A 25,725-nucleotide genomic window follows, 5' to 3' on the forward strand; every position below is an offset into this window, starting at 1 on the left:
GCGAGATTGCTGTCTCTTATTTCTTCCCCAAAGAAAAAATAATGACCCCGTTGAACATTTGCGAGCCTGGATGCTCCTCATACTTTGAATAGCCTGTCTGATTTAAATTGCCTAGACTCTCCGGTAAAGAATGGCAACAGCAGCTTTACTTTAAGTTTTATTTAGGTTATTTTCAAGAGGGGAATTTCTAAGATGGATTCTTTCAATAGAGGTATAATAAATTGTAGGGGAAGAAAGCAAGAGAAGGGAATTAGTTAGATGGTCGTGGACAAAAAGAATGCAGCTTTTGGCCCAAGGTCCTGCCCCACACAGAATCCTACAGTGCGGAAGAGACCATTCGGTCCATTGAATCTGCACCAACCACAATCCCACCCACACCCTACCCCTACACATTCACCCACTAATCCATACATCCTGGGACACTAAGGGTAATCAACCTAGCCTGCACATCTTTGGACTGTGGGAGGAAACTGGAACCCATGCAGACACAGAATGTGCAAACTCCACACAGACAGCGACCCGAGCCGGATTTTCGAACCCGCATCCCTAGAGCTATGAAGCAGTAGTGCTGACTACAGTGCTATTGTGCCGCCCGCGCACGCAAAATATTCAATGTGACTAATAGGGTGTTCCATTTAATATAATGCTTTATGAGTTATGGAGAGCGTTGTGACATCGAGACAGTGCAAACAACTAATCTAAAAAGAATAGAGCAAGTTGCAAAGTTTGATTTGCAGTTTGCTCCATTTAATTTTGGAGGGCAAAGATTTTTTTGAAAAACATTACTTTAAGAAAAAGTAAAGTTGCATTTGCCATGTCTCTGGAGAACATCGCAGGGTACTTCACATAGTTCCGCACCCCCTCCGCCCATTTTGAACTACGATGTTCTTCTTTATGTCAGTAACAGACCAGACCAGACTACTGGAACCACCAGAAAATGGACCAGATCAGGGTTTGACATATTTTCCGAAGGTAACAATATTAACTGGATAAAATCATGCAATAGCATTGACTTGTTGACAAACGGGTTCAATGGTTGGTGTTATGCTTCAGAGCTGTTTTTATATTGTATGCCTTCATTCGCTTGCTGCATATGCATTTCTCTTGGGTAATAACAAACATTTCATAACATAGCAAATGTCAGCTATCTCACTTATTTCAAATCCTTATTCACATCTGTGGAGATTGTGAGAAATGGACACTTTTCAAATGAAATAATTTATAACTCTCCATCACAAACAAGATATTGTGCATTTATTTATTCAATAAATGACTAACAGAAAGTACACATCTCTTTGAATGATTGTGCCATATCTCTGGTGGTAGATTATCAATGGATTTATGTCCTTTGTACACCCAACATTTATCCTCCAACACAGTCGGAGATAAATATAATCAGTTTAAAATGATCCATAATTAAAATTTGTTCTTGTATGGAACATGGTGAGGTAAACAATAAAGTTAGTTAGGTTAGAATTGGATGTAACAGATTGGAAATGTCAGTGTAATGGCTGAATTTTAGACATGGTACAAATCCTACAAATGAACGCACTAAAGTTACATTGTACTTGTTTTGATATGACCATATCAAACGATTTAAAATATAATTACCATCGTGATTATCACTCATTTGCAGCATTTTTATTTCAAGACAATTAGCTGAAGTGCAGCAAACAATACACATTTGATAAGAAGGATATTTTCGTGAATTATCCAAAATTAGAAGTAAGAAGAATCGAGATGTGTTAAACTACGAGCACACTGCTATTTGTGTTAGTGTGCCGTTTCAGAAAAGGATTTCATTGCATCTAGTTCTTTATATCCTGCGGCCCTCGCCTGGGTAAAGTGATAATTGGTCAATAGGAGATGTCTAATTTCCTTATTAGCCACAACGAAAAACAATGAACGCATACCAGGGACAACAGCACAACTGTTATAGCTCCACAGAACTTAACAGATGCGGCAGATTGAACTTTATCATAGTTAAATCTTTGCCAATCTGAAGTTGAAGTAAAGCGGGAATCCACTCAAAGCTCCCGGGAGGCATTCCCTCCTGATAACTCCGACCCCAAATTCCTAATAAGTTTGGTGTTCCTCGATTCCTGGATCTCTGCACATTTGCCTTAATAATATGGCACGAGAGTCCTTGGATACCTAGACTTTTCGGCCGCGGTCGCCCTGAAATCCTGGAAAATCCCAACCCAAGGTCAACGGACCTTTCCATGGTTCCCTCCCACACCCCACCGTCGCGACTCCCCACCCGCTTTCCTCCAACAGATTTCAATACAGGATCTAAACATACCCTCTACACAAATCATTGCGAAACATAATGCAGAAAGTGGAAGAGACATTCTCCCTCTAACCACCTGTATAGACGCATCAGATTTTCGGATGGATAATCCTGCTTCTTGCCATGTAACAATGTCTGTTTCGGTATGGCAGCCTAGCTTTCATCAAAAGAAAGTGAGATCAGTTGATTTAAATGATCTAGTGGTTTTTTTTGAGGATGAAACTGCTTTGCTTTTTCTTCCCGTTGAGCCGCACATATCCTGACCTAATCTCACTGTTAGAATTTTCCTAACCCACGCGGCACATCACTTTGAATGTCGCAAAGAATGAAATGACAAAGAAATAACATATTAAATAACCTCCCAGATAAAATCTCCCCCCAAAAAATGCGAGTGGACGACGATAACCAAAGGAGCAATCAACACATGAGGGGAAAGTGAATCATCCGATAAAAGACAGTTTCCTAAGGAGCAGCGACACAAAGCACAAAGAACAATAAATTTAAAAGGCTGGGGATAAATCCAATACAGAGGCAACGGCTGCAAAGCGTTTCCATTTCTTACACAAGCAGAAAGTAGTTGGAAGGCATGATGGAAAAGGCAATAGAAGTGTTGATAGCTACTGCATGGAGGAGATTTGTTCTCACCGTGCAGAATCATAGAATCCTTATAGTGCCATTTAGCCCAGGTGGATAAGCAAAAGGCTTATTAACCCCACAGAACAGCCCACAATACAACAGAAATTTGAAGACGAAAGTAAGTTTTAAAACCCCGGAAAACCAGAGTTGCGCTATATAAACCTTTCAAGACTTTCAATATATTATATGTGAGTAGTAATGCACCACTGGTATTAGAATAAATACACTTCCTGGCAACTCTATACCAAACAGGTTACCATCAATATTTTTATAATTTTCCAGGCTATTTTTGTACTGTTCAATGCGCAGAGCAAGATGCCAATATTAAATAAACTCTGAACCGCAGGCCAATTATAAATTAATAATTGGTGTGACACAATGCTTAGATTATGGAGTTCCAAGGTGAATGTAATTACACAATTTAAATGGAACTTGAGATTTTACAGACAGCATTCAAACATTCTGCATTTACAAAACCCAAATGAAAATGCCTACTGTTAGGTATGATTCTGTCAACAAAGAACAAAGATCAAAGAACAACCCGGCACAGGAAACAGGCCCTTTGGCCCAACGAGCCCGCGCCGCCATTTTAAAGCATTTTCCTACACCTACCTTGCCCCGTGTGTATGCGAATGGTACCCCTATTGTAGCCAGTCATTGGGCCTCACTTGCAGAACATCCTGAGTGTGCTATAACTACACTGACAACTGACTTACGATAATCAGCCAAGCTCGTAACATGACTCATTTATGCTTGCTAGAAATTATATACATTCATACTCAGAGACATGTTCTCTGCTAATAAAAGGGCCACATTCAAGCCTTGCACCTGTTTTGAATTATCCAGGAGTTTGAAGAATCTATAATATTGCTTGCTTTAAGACAATCAAAATCAATTTTCCGACCAATCAGCAGCCTTTTCTCCTGTCATATAAAGTGTTTTCATTGTTTGAAATTTGACATTCTTGCATTTGTCCTGGTCAGTACAAGAGAAAAAAAACTTTGGAAACATATCCCTCTTCCCTGGAAAATTTAAGTGGAAACTATATAAAGGAGAAAATCTAAAGGGAAATTACAACTATTTTGAAGTGGTGAAAAGACAGGACTTTAAGCATCCTAATATCGACTTGGATGGGAATAGTGTAAAGTGCAGAGAGAGGGAAGAGTTTCTGAGGTGTGTTCAGAGAAATTTTCTTGATCAGCATATTTCCAGCCCAAAGAGGAAGAGGACATTGCTGGATCTGGTTTTGCAGAATAAGGTGGGCCAAGTAGATCAAGGGACAGTAAGAGAACATTAAGGGAAGCAGTTCCACTTCATTTACTCTATCAAACCACTTGAACATAGCTATTACATTTTAATGATTGACATATCAAGTCACTGATGTTGAAAGAAATTTAGGGATCTGGGAACTAGATACAAAAATAATCAAAACCCCAATGGAATTCTGGCCTTTATATTGAGAGTGCTAGAATATAAGGGGACAAAAGCCATGCTTTAGCTCTGAATTACCTACACTGGAGCACATGGAGCAGTTGCGAATGCCACATTTTTGGAAGCATATATTGGACTTGGAGAGAGTGCAGCATGCAATTACCACAATGTACTTGGACTCAAAGGGTTAGGTTGTATGGAGTCTTTTCACAAATAAGATTAGAAATTTTCAAAGAATCCCTACAGTATGGAAGGAGGCCATTCACTCAATCGAGTCTGCACCAACTCTGTGGCAGAGCATCTTACCCAGACCCCAACCCCGTAACTCTACATATTTACTTGACTAATTCCCCTCAGCTATACATCTTGGGACATTAAGGGGCAATTTAGCATGGTCAATCCACTTAATCTGCACATCTTTGGACTGTGGGGAGAAACCAGAGCACCCAGAGGAAACCCACACAGAAACTGGGAGAATGTGCAAACTCCACACAGACAGTATTTAGTAGGTTAAGGGGCAATTTGATTGGAAAGTTTCAAGATATTAATGGGAACAGGTAAAACTAGATATAAACTATTTTCACAGGTTGGGGAGACTAGAAACAGGAGATAAAGTCTACTGGTGGGATTTTACTCTTGTTCGCTGGTGGCAGGATTCTTTGGTCCTGCTGACAGTGCACTCCCTATCCATGGGTTTCCCAGCAGCATGGGGTGGCTTCAGTGGGAAATCTTATTGACAGCAGTAGGGCCAGTAGAATCCACTACCAGCAAATGGTGTGCTGCCTCCCACTATCAAGAAACATGCAGCTGGGAAGCTGGAGAATCCCACCCTAAAAATTTGAATTAGACCGTTAACAATTAATTAAGAGACATTTCGAAACAAAAAAGGTGGTAGAAGTTCAGAACTCTCTTTCACAAAGGATAGTTGATGTACGTTTATCAACCATAGGAATTAAGTGATATGGGTTAAAGGTAGACATGTAGGTCACAAATCAACCATGATCTCATTGAATGATGGATCAAATTTGACAGGAAGTCTCTCTTAGAGCTTGAGTATAAAATTTTAAATTAACGTTGTAGCAAATGATTGAAGTAATCTCAATCAATTAAAATAAATAGTGTGGGGACTAAATAGAGTGGAGAATTAAAACATAGAAGATAGAAGCAGGAGTAGATCATTTGGCCCTTCGAGCCTGCTCCGCCATTCATACTGATCATGGCTAATCACTGAATTCAATATCCTGAACTCCCCTTGCCCCCATGTCCCTTGATCCCTTTAGCCCCAAGAGCTATAACTACTTTACTCTTGAAATCAGACAATCAACTACATTCTGTGGTAGTGAATTCCACATATTCACCACCCTATGGGTGAAGACATTTCTCCTCACCCCTTATCCTCAAACTATGACCCCTAATTCTGGACACCCCCTTGCCTTTGAACAAATAAAATAATGTTCTGAAATCTGGTCGTATTTATTTGGTTTATTTTATAGTTTACAATCTACAATTCTATATTTTAAGATGTATTTCTTAACAGAAAAAAATCTGAAATACCGGCAAAAGAATATTTACTATGGTCTGCAAAATTACTTGATGGAGCCACAGAATAGGCAGCATTAGTGCATATTTTTTGTATGCATAGAAACACTAGACAGAAAACTCCAAAGCTGGAAACTTAAAATAAAAACAGAAGCAAGTCAATCAGCCTTCAAACCAAAGAATTGCAGAGAGGGATTCATTGAATTGAATGATCTGATGGCCAGTTCTTCAGTAATTTTGGCAGGCTGATGCCAAGCCATGTTGATGCAGCATCTGGAACATTACATACTTACCAACGTCAACAGCCAATATAGTGAATCTTACCAACTTCAACAGCCAATATAGTGAGTATTATGCTAGTTAACACTGCAAAACAAGCAGAATGTAGGCAGCAGTTCAAAGCAAACACTGTGAAAAATGGAGAGATGCTTTCCACCTTCGGCTCAATAAGCCGTCATCAAATTTCTGAAGCAAACTTGAATTTTCAGTCATTTGAACATAACTCTAAAGCTTTATATAAAAAAATTAAGATCAATCTCCACCAATAATTGCACAAATATTAACCATGAATATTAAGAATATTATTAATAATGATCATTATAAACTATCACAATTTTAATAGCAATGGTACCATTATTGGATGTATTAAAAGGGTTATCATTTTTGAACCCATGGGACTTAAACTCTCACACTAAAAGGAACTGGATGTGTGATTGTGGATATGATAACACTCAGTTCTTAGCTCCACACCCTCTAAGCATGGAAAAGCTTATGGATTCTGTCAAGTCACAAGCATGAATGGTCAATTGGGATCAAATTTCAGAGAGAAGACAGAGCTGATATTTCAGAAAATAATCAACAACTTCAGGAGTTAAGAATTGGTTGTGGGGAGTGGTGAGGGTGGAAGCCAACAGTATAACTCTGCTGGACTGCTCACTGACTCAGAACTGAAGAAAAGTCATACAGATTTGAAATGCTAATTCTATTTAAGAACATAAGAAATAGGAGCAGGAGTAGGCCATCTAGCCGTTTGAGCCTGCCCCGCCATTCAATAAGATCATGGCTGATCTGTTGTGGCTCAGTTCCACTTTCCCGCCCTCTTCCCATAACCCTTAATCCCCTCTCTTATCAAAAACCCATCAACCCGCGTCTTAAAAATATTTAGCGAGGCAGCCTCCACCACCTCAACAGGCAGAGAATTCCAGAGATTCACCACCCTTTGAGTGAAGAAGTTCCTCCTCAACTCTGTTCTAAACCGCCCCCCCTTTATCTTGAGGCTGTGCCCTCTAGTCCTACTGTCCTTTCTGAGCGGGAAGAGTCTCTCCACCTCTATCCTATCCATCCCATTCATCATCTTATATGTCTCAATGAGATCTCCCCTCATTCTTCTAAACTCTAACGAGTACAAGCCTAGTTTATTCAGCCTCTCCTCATATCTCAACCCCCTCAACTCTGGCATCAGCCTAGTAAACCTCCTCTGCACTCCCTCCAAGGCCAAAATATCCTTGCGTAAGTGTGGCGACCAAAACTGCACACAGTACTCCAGCTGCAGCCTCACCAATGCCCTACACAGCTGCAGCAAGACCTCCCTACTTTTATATTCAATCCCCCTCGCTATGAAGGCCAGCATCCCATTAGCCTCCCTGACCACCTGCTGCACCTGCAGGCTGGGTTTTTGTGACTCATGCACAAGGACCCCGAGGTCCCTCTGCACCGTCACCTGCTGCAGTTTTTCACCACGTTTCTCTCACCACAGATGCTGCCAGACCTACGGAGCTTTTCCAACATCTTATGTTTTTATTACAGATTCAATACCACTTCAGAACGACAAATTTACCAAACTGGGACCATAAACCAATGATATTATGAATAAAAAATGTGAGGGTTAGGTTGATTGACTATGCTAAATTGCCCCTTAGTGTCAGGGAACCTAGTGGGGTAAATACACGGTGTTACAGGGACAGGGTCTGGGTGGGATTGTTGTCAGTGCAGACTCAATGGCCTCCTTTTGCACTGAACGGATTCTATGAAAATGCTACTTATCAGATTATTTTCTCAGGGTACAATTACGTTCCGGGAGTATGAAACAAAAGCTTCACACATCAATGCTCAAAAAGGATTTATTGTTCACTCAAACTACAATTTAAAACTGCAATTATCCTACCACTTGTTAAAATAACAAATTCTTTAAAATGTAAGCTTAATTATCACCAATACCCTATATGTAATAACGTATTAATGTGTTTCATTTGAGATTATATGTGTATGCAGAGTTAGTTCTCATGATAAAGTTATATAAAATCGATAATTCTGTTTCAGTGAGGAAATTCCTTTCACTTTTAATAAGCATGTTTTAAAATAATAATCAGAACAAATATTGCAACAGCATACAGTGAGAAAGCTGGTTGAAGTTGATTTTTTTAGAATTCATATTGGAGATCTTTCTATCCCTTATAAACAGATGTGCCATTTTAATATAATTATTATTCAATGTAATTGATACTTAAATTAAGCATAAAGTATTTTTTAACCAGTTATAGAAATGGAATGTTATTTTTATTCAGTAATTTCAGGACACCATGAAGGACAGATTCATCCATTTACATGTAATCTTTTATCGCTGCTTTATGAATAAATATCTGAAGGCGTTGTTGTAATTTTTGTTGAAAGCTGTGTAGATGAGAGGATTGAAGAAGGAATTGGAATAACCAAGCCAGACAAATATACTCTTCCAGATAGGGGGGATGCTGCAAGAGCACAGAGGGCTGATGAGTTCGGTGATGAAGAAAGGGATCCAGCACAGGACAAAGACTCCGATCAAGATTCCCACCATCACCGCTGCCTTCTTTTCTTTCTGTTGGCGCCAAGCTTCTCCATCTGCCTGGAAGGTCAGGGCTGCATGGCGGACTGCACACTCCATCTGGGGTTGGTGACTGGCTTCCTTCACCTACAATAATATTCATAGGTTAAAAACATATGACCATATAAAGGGAGAACAAAAAATGTAGCACTTCTTCCACATTGAATATTGAAATCCCACTTAATACTGTCCCGGAATATAATTCTAATTTAAGCCATGCACTGGTAACATTCATTCATTGACCATTTCAGTCTTTCATGTGAAGTAGGTAGTCACTAGATACCAATTAGAAATCCACTTGTCTCTTTGTGTTTATGTAAGAATAATTCTCTTGTCCTTTTGGGGTTGGGGGGAGAGGATGGTGGAGGAGTAATGCCACAGGACCTATAATCCATAGTCTCTGGTGACACGGGTTCCAATCCCACCATGGCAGTTGATGGAGTTTAAATTCAATTAATTAGTCTGGAATTTAAAGCCAGTCTCAGTAATGGTGACCATGAAACAAACTATCACTGACTGTTGTAAAACTTCTTGTGGTTCACTGATGTCCTTTAGAGAAGGAGACATGCTGATCATACCTGGTCTAGCCTACCTGTGACTTCAGATCCACCGCTGCCCTCTGAAGTGAGCTGATAAACCATTCAGTTCAAGGGCAATTAGAGATGGACAACAAAAAAAAGCACAGGAATGAGGCAACTTCTTGCAACCTGTCCCCAGCATACTTTGTAATTTCATCTTTTACTCCTGTTCTACGTTTCTAAAACTGAATCCTAAATCTTTGAAACTGTCTAATAACGATCTTTCTCTTCACCTTACCTGTTTTTCCGTCAGTGTACCCGAACAGGCACCAGAATGTGGCATCTAGGTGATTTTCACAGTGACTTCATTGCAGTGTTAATGTCAGCCTACTTGTGACTAATAAATAAACTTTGCTTTTTTGTATCTGTACACCCTATCCTTTTCCTTCTCTCCTACGTACTTTATAAACGGTATGTTTCACCAGTATAGCGTGCAAGAAACAATACTGTTCACTGTATCCCAGTACCTAATCACAATAATCAATCAAATCAAGTTAATACTGAATTTGCCAGTGATGCCCACATCCTATTATTTTAAAAATAAATCCGTACTTCCAGCGATCAGTGAAACGGATATGACTTGGGGTTGGCAATTACTAAAAATGACTGAGATACACATTTGTTGTTCGTCTGTCCCTACATTATCGAGGTACTACATTTCAGAGAAATTTAAATCAATAAACTACATCGGATACAATGTATGCTGTCATGTGCGACCTATTAGACTTGTTCTAGACCAGAATTCAAACTAAATACACAGCATCTGAATTGCCGCTGTAGTATTTAGTACTAACATGCTGCTGATGTAGCTGTGTTACACTCCTACCATAACATGTTTTCCGACGTTTCTCTTGTTGCTGGCACCTTTCTCTGTCTTCTCATCATCCGGCCAGATTGCTCACCCTGTGACCCTGCTTTGCTTTCCGGCATGGGTGCAGTAGGGCTTTATTTATCCGGTTTCCACATTACCCCTTTCTCTAATTCCCCATCCACTGCCACAACCTCTCCCGTGCAAACCAAAATGAAATTGGGAGCTGGACTTCATTTTAAAGTCGATACCTAACCTCTGCTTTTTATCCTTGCTAGAATCTCCACAGAATCTTAACAGATAATGTTTCTACAATCCAAAGATGTGCGGGTTAGTTGGATTGGAAATGCTAAATTGCCCCTTAGCGTCAGGGGGACTGGCTAGGGTAAATACATTGGGTTATGGGGATAGGGCCTGGGTGGGATTGTGGTCGGTGTAGACTCGATGGGCGGAATGGTCTCCTTCTGCACTGTAGGATTCTGATATAGCTATGATAATAATGCATTTTAAAATGTAATCCGAAAATTAAACTTTAGAAGATAGAAATAAGAGCATGAATCATAAATACGGGGACGTGGAAAGGGGCTAAATTTGGCAGGTTAGTAATCGGCATTTTTTTGGCATAACAATCTTTCAAAATTGTACAGACATCGCACTTTGCAAGTAACGTGCAGTTGGTTTTGATTTTGCCCTCAAGGCTTGGTTTAAAATTCAGTTGCTGCTGATTATTGAACGGACTGTCCCAGCACCTTTCCTCAGGGTTCAGGGAAGTTACAAAAAGCATCACAAGCAGAAACATTACCAGCAATTCCCCCCGGACTCGCTCCGACCTCCCTCGGCCATTTACTGTAACTTTCGTCTAGTGAAAAAAAGGGTTACAGTTTCGCACCAACAATTCCCTTCGATGGGTTTTACTGACATGAAGTAACTCGGAGATGTATATTTTTTCGCATTAGATGAAATAATTTATCTATATATCTAATTATCGTTCTAATAATCTAATCCACTGAACCGGGACTTAGCATTTTGTCAAAGGGTAAATTGTTGTGTTTATAATGAAATTTAGTGTCTGATAGACTCATGACGAAATTTAGTGTCTGATATAAGTGCATCTTAAAATGTATTTATGGTCATTGGATATAATAGACTAGCAATCCCTATATGACAAATGTCTTGAAGAGCCTGGAGCAGAGACTCTGTTACCTGCAGTATTTCAGGCATGGGTACCACAACATTCCTCCTGTGGCTCCCGATCCTAAATTTGGCAGCCTTATAGATCTTAAAGTAAACGAACAGAACCACACAAAGTGGCAGGTAGAAGGCACCGCAGGTTGAGAAGATGGTGTAGGAGGGTTCCTGGCTGACCTGACAGTTTTCCTGGTCAGGGGAGTAAGCCTCACCCCAGCCAAAGAGGGGAGAGAAGGCGATGACAGCAGAAAGAGCCCAGGTCAGGCCTATCATGATGTTGGAAATCCTTTTGCGGGTCTTTAAGGTGTACTCCAGGTGCCGGGTGATGGACCAGAACCTGTCCAGGGCGATGGCAGTCACGTTCCAGATGCTGGCCGTGCAGCAGAGCACATCGAAAGAAATCCAGATGTGGCAGAGGAGCCTGCCTAGCCTCCAGCGGCGGCCCAGCAGCTCATTGACCAAGCTGAGAGGCATCACCAAGGCAGCCACCATCACATCGGACACAGCCATGGAGGCCACCAGGTTGTGTGGGACCCGGTGAAAGGTCTTCACTCTCAGGATGGTTACCAAGACCAGCAAGTTCCACACGAAGGTGGCGATGATAAGGAGGCTCAACAGAGACACGACCAGGATGCTAAAGGCAGCAAAAGACCCCTCCTTCAGTCTGCTGTCCTCCGAGCTTCCATTTAGGAGCAAGGATCCGTTGATGTACATGATTCCCAGCGTTGTCTGGCTAAACAAGCTTATGTTTGTTCCATAAAATAGCCGATCATTCGGAAATAATGCGCAATTTCCCGACAATTCCACAACGAATCATGGCCCAATATCTTTCACTGTTTGGTCAATGACTTTTCTTTCAGTCGATGCGTCAATATTAACCAAACATGGGGGAGAGAGAGCCAGCTTTTAAACATTACCATTTCAAAGCTTCCCCAAGAAGGTTTACACCCAATAAGCGGTGGACCGCCGCTCTATGCAAATTCCGCTCAAGTACTGAGCAATTTGTGACACAAAACCTCCTCTGTCACCATCATGTTGATGAGCCACTTAGAGAGATGCAAGAAACGCATTTCCAGAGGGGAACTGTCTCGATCTATGGCTCTTTACACACTGGTATGGTTTCCTTCTGCTCTAAACACTGCCGAGTGTTGCTCTCTGATTTATTATATACACTGAAAGCACAAGAATCATTTTAACATTAGTATTTAGATTCGTTAAACCTGCGGCGAAAGGAAAATGCCCATTTTTGATTTATGCTAAGTTCGGAGCTGCTTTCTCCTAGCGGGCAGCTCTGAAATTATCACTTTCCTCTAACATGCACTGACTTCCCATCATGGTCCTCTACCATTCTGAAAGCATTATGTGGCAACCAAAATATTGAATTTACCTTCCTCATCTTAAGAATCTAAATATTAAATCTTTTTGTGACCCTAATAGAGATAAAGAGACTGACACGCAGGAGACAGACAAATTGGACCTTGACTTAAGTGATAAAATCTAGATACAGCCAAAACATTTGAACGTAGTTGAGGCCAAAACGTTGTCTGATTTCAAGAAAAAAAATTAGATGTAGTTCTTAGAGCTAAAGGGATGGGGGGGAGGGGCAGTTGTGGGGGGTGGGTGGAGAATAAAGAACAACACAGCGCAGGAAACAGGCCCTTCCACCCAACAAGTCTATGCTGCCATTTTAACATTCAGTGCCTCATTCCAATCCTTCTTCTACCTATGACTTTTGCGTATGCCTCTTGGACTCCACAGTAAAGGTGTACAAATTTGGAGAAGTATATGTGTGCCAGATTGAGGGAGGTCTAATTTAGGGACAATTTGTTAACACCAATCAGCCTAAAAGCACATTTTTGGAGTATGGGAGGAAACTGGAACACCTGGAGAAAACCCATGCAAGCATGGGGAGCATGTGCAAACTCCCAGACACTGACCCAAGTCAGAGATCCAACCCAGGTCCATGTATCTGCACATCAGTGATAGTCACTGAGCTGTCGTGTTGCCCTTCAGCTGGTCCAGTTTAAGTGTACACTAATGACGTGAAGCACTAGGCAACTCTCAAAGCAACATCCAAGAGCAGCCCTCGCACGACCCACTGCATGTATGCCCCTTGCTGGCCAACAAGGCAGACCGAATCACCTGTGGATGTAAAAAAAAGACATCAATAAACATACACAGCTTATACAGAGAATCAGGATATTGAGTTCAATGATCAGCCATGATCAAAATGAATGGCGGAGCAGACTCAAAGGGCCGAATGGCCTACTCCTGCTTCTAGGTTCTGTTTCAAGGTGAATGAAATTAAAGGAACAAAAGCAGGAATTTATTCTACAAGGCTAGGTTAAAAAAACCGAGAGAAAATGCTAGAAAATCTCAGCAGGTCTGGCAGCATCTGTAAGGAGAGAAAAGAGTTGATGCTTCAAGGTCAGGTAACCCTTTATTAAAGCTAAAAGGCACAGAAAGTAGAAGATATTTATACCATAGGGTGAAGAAATGAAAGATAAATCATAGCCATAGAAACCAGGGGAGAAGACTAATAGTTATCCACAGAGAGAATAAAGGATGTGAATGGCCAAACAGCAGAGAGGCTGTAACAGGTGAAGATTGTGGGGTGGGGGGTGGGGGAGAGATGGAGGATGTTGGTGGTGGGTGGAAATGGGATAGAAGTAGAATGTAGAAAAGGGGAAGCGGGGGAGAAAAGGTAAGGGAAGGGGATTAAGTGGGGGGGAAAACTGGGTGGGGGGGCAGTGGAGGAGAAAAATGAAGAAAGACAATAAAGAAAGAAGGTAAAGAGCAGTAAAAAATTAAATAAAATAGAATGAAAACAAAGGAGGCCAAGGTGGAGCAGAGCACATCATCTGAAATTGTTGAATTTCATGTTGAGACTGAAGGCTGTAAACTGCCTAACTGGAAGATGAGATGCTGTTTCTCCAGTCTGCGTTGCAAATCACCTTAAGGTGCTGAATTTGATGTTGAGACAAGTTCTTTACCTTTTATTGTCTTCATTTTTCTTTCCCTCCCACTCTTTCCCCCTACTTCATTCCCCTTTCTCCCATTTCCCCTTTTCTACACTCTACCTTTGTCCCATCTCCCCCACCCCTCTTGCCCCAACATCTTCATCTGTCACAGCTTACACTTCTTTATTTGGCCATTCACACCCTCTGTTCTCTCTGTGGACAGCTATTAGCTGTCTTTTCCCCTGGTTTCTATGGCTATGACTCATCTTTCATTCCCTCACCCTGCAGTATAAATATCTCCCACTTTCTATGCCTTTTAACTTTGACAAAGGGTCACCTGGACTCGAAACATCAGATCTTTTCTCTCCTTACAGATGCTGCCAGACCTGCTGAGATTTTCAAGCATTTTCTCTTTTGGTTTCAGATTTCAGCATCTGCAGTAATTTGCTTTTATCAAGAGAGACGTGGGGCCTTATAATTCAACAAGGAATGTATGTGAGGATCGAACTGATGGATGATTTCTGTCTGCAGGGATAAACTGGATGGTCCAAAAGGGGAAAGAAGAGTGGAGAGTGGGGGGAGGTGCTAGATCTGGTACTGGGCTGCCAAGTATCTCCACCCATTATCTTTATGTCCATTGCACTGTACATAATTCTGGTTTTATTATTAAGAAGGCAGCGAAACAAAAATAATTAAGAACTGTCCAAGAGATAACTTTCAGGAAAACAAGCCAAATGCAAAACAAACTGAATTTTTTTTCAACGAGGCTGGAAAGTCATTATTACAACCAATCCTCAAATAGAAATGGCTTGAGCTGGTTCTAGTATTTTTGTAGACACGGTCCCACAATGAGATGGTTCCAAAAAGGCAAAACATCATTGAAATTTGGGGGAAATCATTGCCTTACATCTGGGTACATTAGTATCTCCATGAATGAAGACTAGTATGGTGATGAAGGATGTGGTAATGATCGTGAATTTCCAGTTGTCACTACATCAACACAAAATTACTATACTAACGCCATTTATGATTTTTTGTCACAACTTTAGATTTAATTGTTGATAACTTAGCAAGGCAATTGAAGTCACCTTAAATGCAGTCACGGCAAAGCTTATTTCTTTGATTTAAAACAATCAAATTTGGCTGGAAAGAAAATATGGCACCAAAATGATAGCCCACAATATTGCATGGTGCCAATTTAAACAGCTCTCAAACGAAACCAGCATCTCCCAGTGCTTTTGACCCAAAGCCTATTTCCTAGCTTCTCCTCCACCCATAAATGTTACACACTCTCTAATGGTCAACTTTAATTCCTCACCTTTGACCCAGGTGCATCTTGTCTCCCTACCTTTCACGAAATGTAAAAAAAACAAATCTAGTAAATCAACTCTGAAAGAAACGAGTGCAAAGCTTAGCTGAGGTGACATCAAGACCATAATATTTACACAGAGAAAAAAATTGAGCAAGTTGGAGAAATGTACAAGAACAGTGACAGCATGAGGACGAAGACAGAAGTGATCCATATATATAAGTTTTTTAAAGTTTAAGTTCATTTACTGGTGTCACAAGTAGGCTTACATTAACACTGCAATGAAACTAAAATAAACTTTAACTTTATAACTCTTCCTAATTCAGCGCAAGTTATCACATGGTCCAAGAACATTGTTATATGAAGTTTATTAGTGTCGTAAGTAGGCTTACATTAACACTGCAATGAAGTTACAGTGAAAATCCCCTGGTCACCACACTCTGGCACCTGTTTGGGTACACTGAGGGAGAATTTAACATGGCCAATACACCTAACCAGCACACCTTTTGGACTGTGGAAGGAAACCGGAGCACCTGGAGGAAACCTACGCAGATGAATGGAGAACATGCAAACTTCACACAGACAGTGATCCAAGCCAGGAATCAAACCCAGGTCCCTGGCGCTGTGAGGCAGCAGTGCTAACCACTCTGTCACCATGCTGCCCAAGTGATGTATGTAATTTTACAGTTGGGATGAATTTATGAGATTGAGAGCTTTTTCTGCATCCAGTGGGGAGCTTCCCAAACAGTGGTTTGCAACCCCCAGCGGATTCCCAAGGCAGGATTTTAGGATGGCAAGTACCAAGGCAGCAATGGAGCTCTGAGTCAATGCTAAAAGCTGTTACACCTCTTAAAACCCTTGCTTTTCTTTCTAGTGGTGTGTGTGGTCTAATGGACAGGTCTCAGCGGCCCAATTGGTGTTGCAAAAAACCCCCTGCGAAAGTAGTTTATTTTTGAAAACCCCTGTAGTTTAAACAATTCCCACCACTTTGAAGTTCTCCCCATGCCCCCACTGCTCAGGAACTAACCCCCCCCAGCGCCCCTTCCCACCACTCAGCAGCTGAAGCTTCCAAATCCACTTGGGGTCGCATACGGTACGAAGTATTAAATGGGACCATACCAGCAAACAGATTAGGAAGCACTGTTTAGTATATCTAATGTTGACACCAAATATTTACATGAAGTCTACGGTATTTTTAAACTGAAATTAAATTAACAGAACTTACCAAAATAGTTGAGGAAATCAAATGATTTTAGAATATTTACTGTTGAGAAGACAAAGTAACAAAAGTACATATTGCTGTAAATTGTGGCAAAAATGGGACTGCTAAACAAGAACAAAGCTTTATAGTCTCCAGGTGCCTGAAGACCACCAAATGGCATCAAACTCTTCAAAGTATCCTAATAGTTTTTTGTTCCTTGGATGACACCGTAACAATTTTTACATGTGGATTAAACAAAGATGGAATGGTTTATTATAGTCAGAAAAACAGACAGTTTTATAAACACCCCTAGTTACTTATTCAAAAAGACACAAAGCTATCAATGTTTTCTTTGAACAGTACATCAGCTGAACAGGAAACACTTTGTTAAACCAGAGTACAAGGTCTGTCAATGAGCTGTATGAATATGTATTCCAAAGCTGTCACAATTTAAAGATTCATTATTAACAGGGCTTTCATGTTCAAATTAAACCAACTTAAATAGTAAATTGTAGAAGGAGTAAATGTGTAAAAATAATAGCTTTACATGTATAAAACTGTGACTACGAGTCAGTTACTGATCGCTTTATCAGTGTAGGTTTGAAGAAAGTTGCCTAAATTGGTTAACCTGAAAGCACTTAATTCAGAGGAAAATCCCATTCCTGGTTGCTTCAAAAAAAGAAAACTGTGGTAGAGCAATCTAATGGGAAAACTGTCTGTGGTCTGATTTATTCTTGCCAATTTGCTTGAAGATCTTCGCTTTACGAACATTTTTGTCCTTTTGATATCCAAATCCACCTCCACCACCTCTCTTCTTCAGTTTCATTCCTTTGCTGGAATTTATATCTAAAGTATTCTGGTTAAGAAAAACTACAAATAGGAATAAAGTTTAAATTATTGCAGGAATGATCAGAAAGAAATAATCTCTGGCATAATTCTCAAAGTAATGGAATATTAAAAGTATACAACCAAAGACAGAATGTAAATTAAAAGTTGAATATACTAATATCAAGTCAAACTGATAAGGTGGAGACATGTTGGCCGTAACATCTGGTGGAATGGTAACTAAACTGGATTACCACAGTGCTTGTAATTATTTACCTTCAAATCTAGATGCTTCTCTCATTCAAATCCCAACTCAAAGATATGTGTAATGCAGCAGGCTCTCAAGGCTCATGATCGAGAGAGTTTAAAAGTCCAGCTATTGAGAAGCCAGGGAGAAGTAAAGGTAAGTGGGCAGGAGGCCAGATTTGCTGGGGGAAGGGGGTATGATGGCAAGTTTCAGTGTTCAGTGAGCAGCTGTAGTCACGTGTCTTGTAGAGGGTTGGGGAGATGAGTAAAATAGTTATCCAGAAGCTAGAAGTGGTTTTAATTCTTCTAATATTTTCTGGGTAACTACTGCTGTTGTTAATCATAAATGTGCAATTTAAATTGCAATTCTGGATGGTTCCCAATGCAGGGCAATTGCCCAAGAAGTATGAACTTCTTGGATAATTGCCATGTGTCTTTGTGTATATATATATTTATCAGAAATGTTTAAGCCTTGATTTATAGGCTATACCAAATCAGCCAATTAAACTCGAGGAAAACAAGTGGAGAGTGTGCAAAAGGGAAGTTGCAGAGGTGATTTGACTAGCATTAATGTTCTGAGCTGGGGTGGCAACTACCTCCCATATTTCCCTGAAATACATGGCTAAACACTTCAATCCTTCCAGCCATCCAGGGAGCCCATCTAAAATGTGGATTCATCAGCTGCTCCACAAGGAGCAGCTGAGGTGAATAGTCCTGGAACCATTTAAGAGAAAGCCAGATAATCATGAGTGAGAACACACTCTGATTGCCACTCTACTGAAAGGATGTTGATACATTGGAAAGGGCACAGAAGAGATTTACCAGGATGTTGCCTGGTTTGGAGGATATGGACTTTGAAGAAAGGTTGAACAAATTGGACTGTTTTCATTGGAGCGTCGGAGGATTTGGGGGGGCGGGGGGAGCGGTGTCATAATTGACCCTTTGACCCCGGGAAATGTGGACCCTGATTATCCACATTTTAAACAGGTATAGGATGAAAGTGAGGAGGGAAAGCTTAAAAGAGATGTAAGGGGAGAAAATAATTTGAGAAAAGAACAGAAAGGTATGCCATTAAGGCCAGATGAAAAGGAACGGAAAGAAACCTAATAAGGAGCATAAATGACAGGCTAGTTGGGTTAAATGGTCTGCTTTGGTATTGTAGTCACTATATAATTCTGTGCTGTCGGTGTCAAGCAGCTTGGTTCAGTAGCGATTGCACAATATCCAAGACTGCCGAGCATCAATCTAGAAATAGCTATTGGGCAAATTGAGGGCAGGTGTGAAATGAAGACTGTCATTATGTAATATCAACAACTAAATTAGTGACACACACACACTAATACTATATTTATGGTCACAATGAACGTTGTAGCTCCTTTTCAATTGGAACTTTTGATTTAATCATTCCCCGAGTCAATATTGCAGCACAAAACATGCTCCACTGTTTAGCAGTTATCCATTTTGGAACAGTTTTCTTGCTTATTTTGCATTATTTGAAAATCAATAACATATCTAATTCTATTTTACAGCAAGTGGTGACTTTGGTTTCTTAACCAGTTCATTTCAAAGTTCATAAACATTTCAAAATGCCTTTCACTTTGTTAGATTCGTTTCAAATTTAATATCTTCATTTGAAATGGCTTCTACCCTCTTAGAAAATGTTGATTCATTCTGAGATTGTCAAAAAAAAGAGATAAGAGTGAAATCTTTTTTGAAGGAAGGTAATGCTGTTACAGTTCTTTCTTACGTCTAAAAATGCACGATTGAAAAAGTGAAAACATGACCACTGCAAAAGGATACTGAGATCAACATATGGTGGTACTTTAAAGCCAAATGACAGGGCTACTTTGGGCAAGTCCAGAGTGTGGACACTGTAGATTTCTTTGAGAGAATGAGAACCATAGGAACGGATGTAAGACCTGTAGGCATCTTGTGCAGATTTATGCAAGTAGTAATTTTTCTCAATTAGTTTTTCAAGCTGCAAAAAAAAAACGTGTTTAGATCGGAGCTGATGAAAAATGAAAGATAATCACAGGGAATTTGTAGCCAACTAAAAGTTTATTATTAGTCACAAGTAAGGCTTGCATTAACCCTGCAGTGAAGTTACTCTGAAATTCCCCTAGTCGCCTCACTCCAGCACCTGTTTGGGTCAGTGCACCTAACCAACACATCTTTCAGACTGTGGGAGGAAACCACAGCATTGGAGGAAACCCATGCAGACACACGGAGAACATGCAAACACCACACAGACAGTGCCCCAAGCCAGGAATCAAACCTGGGTCCCTGGCACTGTGAGGCAGCAGTGCTAATCACTGTGCCACCCTAGAGTAATATCTAACCTCTGATTCAGCCCCTGTCACCCACCCCCAGATTTCTGCTTGACTGAGAACCCAAATAATTGTGTCCACGTTCTAATGTGTACAGATGAACATGAACAATGGGCAAAATCAGAGTCACTTCCTTGAATTTAATAGAATGAACACAAAAGATAGATTCATCTGGAGTAACAAATTAGAATAAAAATATGCATAGGAAAGAAAGGAGCTACTCATGGGGTTTTATTCAAGTAAATATTGGGGACATGGAGGGGTTTTGAGACTCCTTCTGCGCTATATAGTTCTATGAGATATAAAATAATCTGACGAACAAAAAGGCGCTCATTATCAAAATTACACGATTATGAACAGCAAGGGCAATTTAACTTTGAGTTTGCCAGGCAATGTCACTATTATATATGAAACATTGTGATTTAGGCTGAATATGTTTGCAAGTCAACTGTGTCTCACCATAGATCACTTTATTCTCCTATTATACTCAGAATCAGGCCATTCTTCTCACGTGGAATCTCCACATCCAGATCGCACTAAATGGCACTGTGGAATTTTGTTGCAGCAGCTATATGACAACCATTCCTCTCCATGAGCATGAAAAAGCAGTGTAATGGATAACCATAAAGATCCTCAAGTTCTGTTGCATGTTATTGCAAGCCAGTGCTTCAATATTCACTGTTATAACACCATATATACCAGAAAGTCTCAGTAAACAAATTTTCAAAAGCACACAATATTAAATGTGCAAAATGCTAATTCACATCTAATCTTAATTCAGGAGCAGTTTGCTTATTTGTACTTGAGATTTACAGATATTTTATTGAATTGCAGAATTGTTCACCAGTACAATATGAATAATCCTTCTCCAAATTCAGTCTTATTCAAAGGGCTTTGTCTTTCTCATTAATTTTTCTGATTCACTCTTGGCTTTTCACTCGAGAGCAAATTTAGTTCCAGATCTAAAGGACTAATTTTATTACTGTACATGGTAGTTTCATGAATAGAATTGACAAATTCCATGAGAATGTCTCACTCTTGAATCCAAAGTTTTGTTAAAAAAAGTTCAAAATATCATTACTTACAACATGGTTAGATGGCAATGTAACTTTACCTGAACTTGTATGTTTGCGATCTTGCTCCAGGAAAACTCAAACTCATTCAAAGGTACCTATCAAAATAATATTTAGCATTGTGAAGGTGGCACTACATATTTGTCAGAAACTGAAATGATAATTCAAAGTATCCGTAAATTTCTGCTTACTATAATACATGCAACATTCCCTACACTTCCAACAATACTGCCTTAGTTGTGACATGCTTTGCTATGTCGAGATTAGATAAGGCTCTATATAGACTGAGTTTTTTTTGTCTATTACAAAGTCAATTTGTTTTAGACAAACTCCACATTACACCAATAGACAAAGCAAAGATACAAATATTTCCAAGTTTCTATCATCAAACCTTTTCCCATTCTTCCCTTTGTCACCATTAAACCAGGGATAGGAACCTGAAAGATGAAACTACAGATTACAGATTTAGGAAATTTGTATTCTGGAGCCATTAATTTCTTAATTTTCCCTCAAACAATATGTGTTACTGAATACTTCAATGGGACTTAAAATTTGTGCTGGCTCAAGGATTATCAGACTGATCCCCCCCCTTTTAACCATTCAACATGGGAGTTAACCACATTGCTGTGGATCTGGTGTCACATCGGCAAACCAGTCAAGGACCACAGATTTCCTTTTCTGAAGGACACTGTGAATCAGATAGGTTTGACAATGATTTCATGGTCATCATTAGATTTTTAATTCCAAATTTTTATTGAATTTGAATCCATCTGTCATGGTGGAATTTGAACCCTGGTCCCCAGAGCATTACTCTGGGACTATGGAGTACTAGTCTAGCAACAGTACCATTACGCCACTCCCTCCCCATAGTCAAGACCTAGTCTTGAAAGAACTTCAACGTTTTGCATAACCATACAGACAACACTTTGGTCATTACGTTCATTATAAAATATATTCAAAAACAGAAGCCAAATTAGGAATTAGTTAACTACATCAACATTTCAAAAAGCTAAATGAACCTTGAATTAAATCTCACTAATATCCTGTGGGCAAAGTAAAAAAAAGACAATTACCCTGGCCTGCTTGAGATAGCGAAGAAAACCTAGCTCTTCTGCTCTCAGAATAAGTAATGCATGTCCTTCCGCATTAATTCCTCGTGCAGTCCTACCCACACGGTGGATATATTCCTAGTAGGATAATAAAATGTCAGTACATAATGAATTTTCATTTAATTTGGGTATAAATACAGTTTAAATCTTTCCAGTAAGAGCGGCATAACCATTTTTATCTCCACGCAAGTAATCACAATAAAAGACGTGAAGCTGTCAACATTCAAAACTCATAAATATTTGACTCGATTTAAAACAGTATTCCTTCAACTTTCCTTTGCTGTGTCCAAAGCAGCTTTAAAGAATCATATATTAGCCTCGTAAGGAAATATTAGGCAGAGATCGAAAACCATGATCAACAGGTTTTAAGCAGCACCTTAAAGGAGATTGGAAAGTTTTAGGGGTGGTTTTATAAGGCTTAAACTCAAATGGTGTCCAGGAATGGTGAAGAGACTAAAATCTGGAACGCATGGAGGCCAGAATTGGAGAGGCCTGCAGTGGTTGCAGGTTTGGGGAAGGGAGGCACAAAGCCATAGAGGAATTTGAAAACAAAGTTCAGAACTTTAAAATTGAGGCATTGTTGGACTTCAAGTCAGCAAGCACAAGGGTGATGACAGAACAAGGCTTGTGACAATTCTTCATATGTTCTGCAAGCAATTTTAGATAAGCTCAGATTTACAGCATTATAATGCAAATTGCCAGTTTAAAAATTTGTCATCCTATCGTTGTTTCTACTTCTTGTAAAGTGTCAACCTTTACAAGCCTGAGAATGGATCTTCAGGTAGTTGTCAGTCAATGGTCTGCTTATTTACATTTACTTCTGAATGGTCATAAAATGATTAAGAACAAGAAAATATTATAGTGATTATGTTACTGATCCTGAGAACAGGATTTTGAAAATAGTAGTCAGAGAATTTGAACTCTGTTTAGAAAATAATATGAAGTACCTTATCATAAAGTTGTTCAATTGCCATAGGATGCAACTAGTTCATTAAAGTCCTTCAGGAAATGCATTGTCCTTACCTGGTTTACCCTAGATGGATTTCAATTCCACACCAACAGTTAACTCAGCTGTAGGCTAAGGATTCAATAAAATAGTCAAAACAGCAAGATACTTGTAGGATATGCTGTTTTGTGTAAAATTTGCTTTAAAATGTTTATTTAAACACAATTGGCTACATTCAAATACAATTTACATTTGGAACAAACTAATGGGTTTGAGACTCTGATATTATGAATAAACCTGATGAGAGAGAGAGAGCAGCTAATAAGCTTCAGAATTAGTAAACTGACTTTAATGTTCACCTTATAACAGAAATATTATACCTTTGGATCATCAGGTGGGTCATATTGTACAATCCAATCTACTTCGGGAATATCCAGCCCTCTGGCAGCGACATCCGTACACAGCAGTATTCCACTATCTGCATTACAGAACTGGAAAAAGGTGGATGTACGTTTTGTCTGCTTCTGCTTTCCCTAAAAACATTGAAGAAGAAAATTCAGAGAAACTATTAAGTGATTTACATTATATATTAGAAACATTCCGCAAACTGAATTATGGAATATTTTTAGTAACCATTAATTACACAGGCTTTAAGCCCAAAATCTAGAACTTGGTTGTTTATTGAGACAGTGCTGCAAAAAAGCAGGTACTGTATTTCAGATGAGAAATGAAACCAAGGTCCCATCTCCCTCTTCATATTGATGTTAAAAATATCCTTTGGTGCCAACTTTGCCATGATTAAGTAGTACAAGGGCATTTGCTCGGCTAACAGTTAGGACATTTCAAACACAGCAAAGCGCACTGAAAGGCATTTCATAAGAGTTTTTTTTCCCAGAAAAGGAATCTACAACCCCAACTTTGGCCTACATCTAATTCCAATCCCATGTAATGTCTTGATAAATTAAAACCCATTAACTCCTTATCAGGACCATGCCAGACAATAATAAAATGTCACCTGCCAGCATCATCCACACATCTTAATTCTTAAAAAAATTCAGATGAAGCAGCATAGACAAGTTCATTTCTGAACAAACGAAAATTTTGCAGTCAACTGTACAAAGGATCATGTAGAAATTTAATTGTTTTTAACCATATTTTATAGAATATTTGTCCCTATTATCTTAAATAATGAGCTAGCATTCAGTACTACCATAAAGGAGATTATAAACAATTCCATATATTCAATTTCTAATACATAGAATATGAATGCCACTGCATTTTGTAAGGTACCTAAAGCAGTCAGGGCAGAGAGATTCTATCTTCTGAGGTTCGACAGGGTTATTCACCAATTAACTAAATCACACGGAATAAGAGAGGCTGAAGATCAAGTTAGTTGATCTCAGTGGGATTACAAGAAGTACGACAAATAGCTTTAAATGCTGAAGGATGACAGAAGAGATAATACACTAGAGTTCCAACGCTTGGTCATGATAGAATTAAATTTATTGAAATTTCTCTCAGTTTTAAATAGTCTATGCAACACTCATCACCATAGCTCATCTGTAAATAATGGCCAGTTGGATGGGACACAACTGGTACCTTCAAAATCATACTTCAGCAACATCAGATATGAAGGGAAGAATATTGTTTTTTAACTCACATGAATTGCCATAACAGGAAGGTCAATGTAGTTCAAGAGTTCATAATGATACTTCACAGACATGCACGAAGAAAAGAAAACCATGAGCTTCTTGTTGCGGTTCTTCTTCAGGAAAGTGAAGAGCAAGAGGAATCTTTTCTCAGATGGACAAACCACATAACCCTAAAGATAAATTAGTCAGTATAGAATTAAATATAACACATGACAGGACATCTTTTTACAAATAAAATATACTGACGTTTTGTATCCAGGTTAAAAAGGTTGCCAATTTGATCTTTGGTTCCACATGGCAGACTGGTTAGGCAATTAACAGCTCATGGATCCAAGGCAATCCAAAATTGGCTCATTAATAAGGAGCTGAAAGCCCGTTCTCCAGTGGGGTGTCACAGGGCTCAGTAATGGGTCCCTTGCTGTTTGTAATAGACATCAATGATTTAGACTTAAAAATGTAGGGGGTACTTAAGAATTTTGTAGACGATATGAAAATTGGTCATGTGGTTGATGACAAAGAAAGCTGTAACCTGTAGGAAGCCATCAATGGACTTGTCTGACAGGCAGAAAAGTCATGTGGGTATGCCGGCGTTGGACTGGCGTAAACACAATAAAAAGTCTGACAACACCAGGTTTTAGTCCAACCGATTTATTTGATAATAGACTCGCAAGCTTTTGGGGTTAGCCCCTTCGTCAGGTGAATGGAGAGTTCTGGCCTCAGACAACGGATGAATGAACATCGCTCGAC

General features: G+C 39.6%; 2 protein-coding genes across 2 annotated transcripts in view; both read right to left on the minus strand.

The window, feature by feature from the left end:
• Positions 1-8,444: 8,444 nt before the first annotated feature.
• LOC145349736 (5-hydroxytryptamine receptor 5A-like) lies at positions 8,445-12,044 on the minus strand. The gene is made up of 2 exons (XM_080198271.1): positions 11,346-12,044; positions 8,445-8,843 (listed from the first exon to the last, which is right to left on the minus strand). Exons 1-2 carry the CDS (start codon positions 12,042-12,044, stop codon positions 8,511-8,513), a joined length of 1,032 nt encoding a protein of 343 aa, XP_080054397.1. The 3' UTR covers positions 8,445-8,510.
• Positions 12,045-16,846: 4,802 nt separating this feature from the next.
• Positions 16,847-25,725, minus strand: part of ddx18 (DEAD (Asp-Glu-Ala-Asp) box polypeptide 18) — a 34,972-nt gene continuing 26,093 nt past the window's right edge. The window contains exons 9-14 of the mRNA XM_080199301.1: positions 24,987-25,148; positions 23,707-23,859; positions 22,345-22,458; positions 21,313-21,369; positions 19,672-19,849; positions 16,847-17,646 (exon numbers count right to left, since the gene is read on the minus strand). Coding sequence (XP_080055427.1) covers positions 17,501-17,646; positions 19,672-19,849; positions 21,313-21,369; positions 22,345-22,458; positions 23,707-23,859; positions 24,987-25,148 — 810 coding nt within the window. The 3' untranslated portion in view covers positions 16,847-17,500. The remainder of the gene's footprint in view (positions 17,647-19,671; positions 19,850-21,312; positions 21,370-22,344; positions 22,459-23,706; positions 23,860-24,986; positions 25,149-25,725) is intronic.

Source organism: Carcharhinus amblyrhynchos, chromosome 11, assembly GCF_965287045.1.
Source record: "Carcharhinus amblyrhynchos chromosome 11, sCarAmb.v2.hapA, whole genome shotgun sequence".
In the NCBI taxonomy this organism is placed as follows: Eukaryota; Metazoa; Chordata; class Chondrichthyes; order Carcharhiniformes; family Carcharhinidae; genus Carcharhinus; species Carcharhinus amblyrhynchos.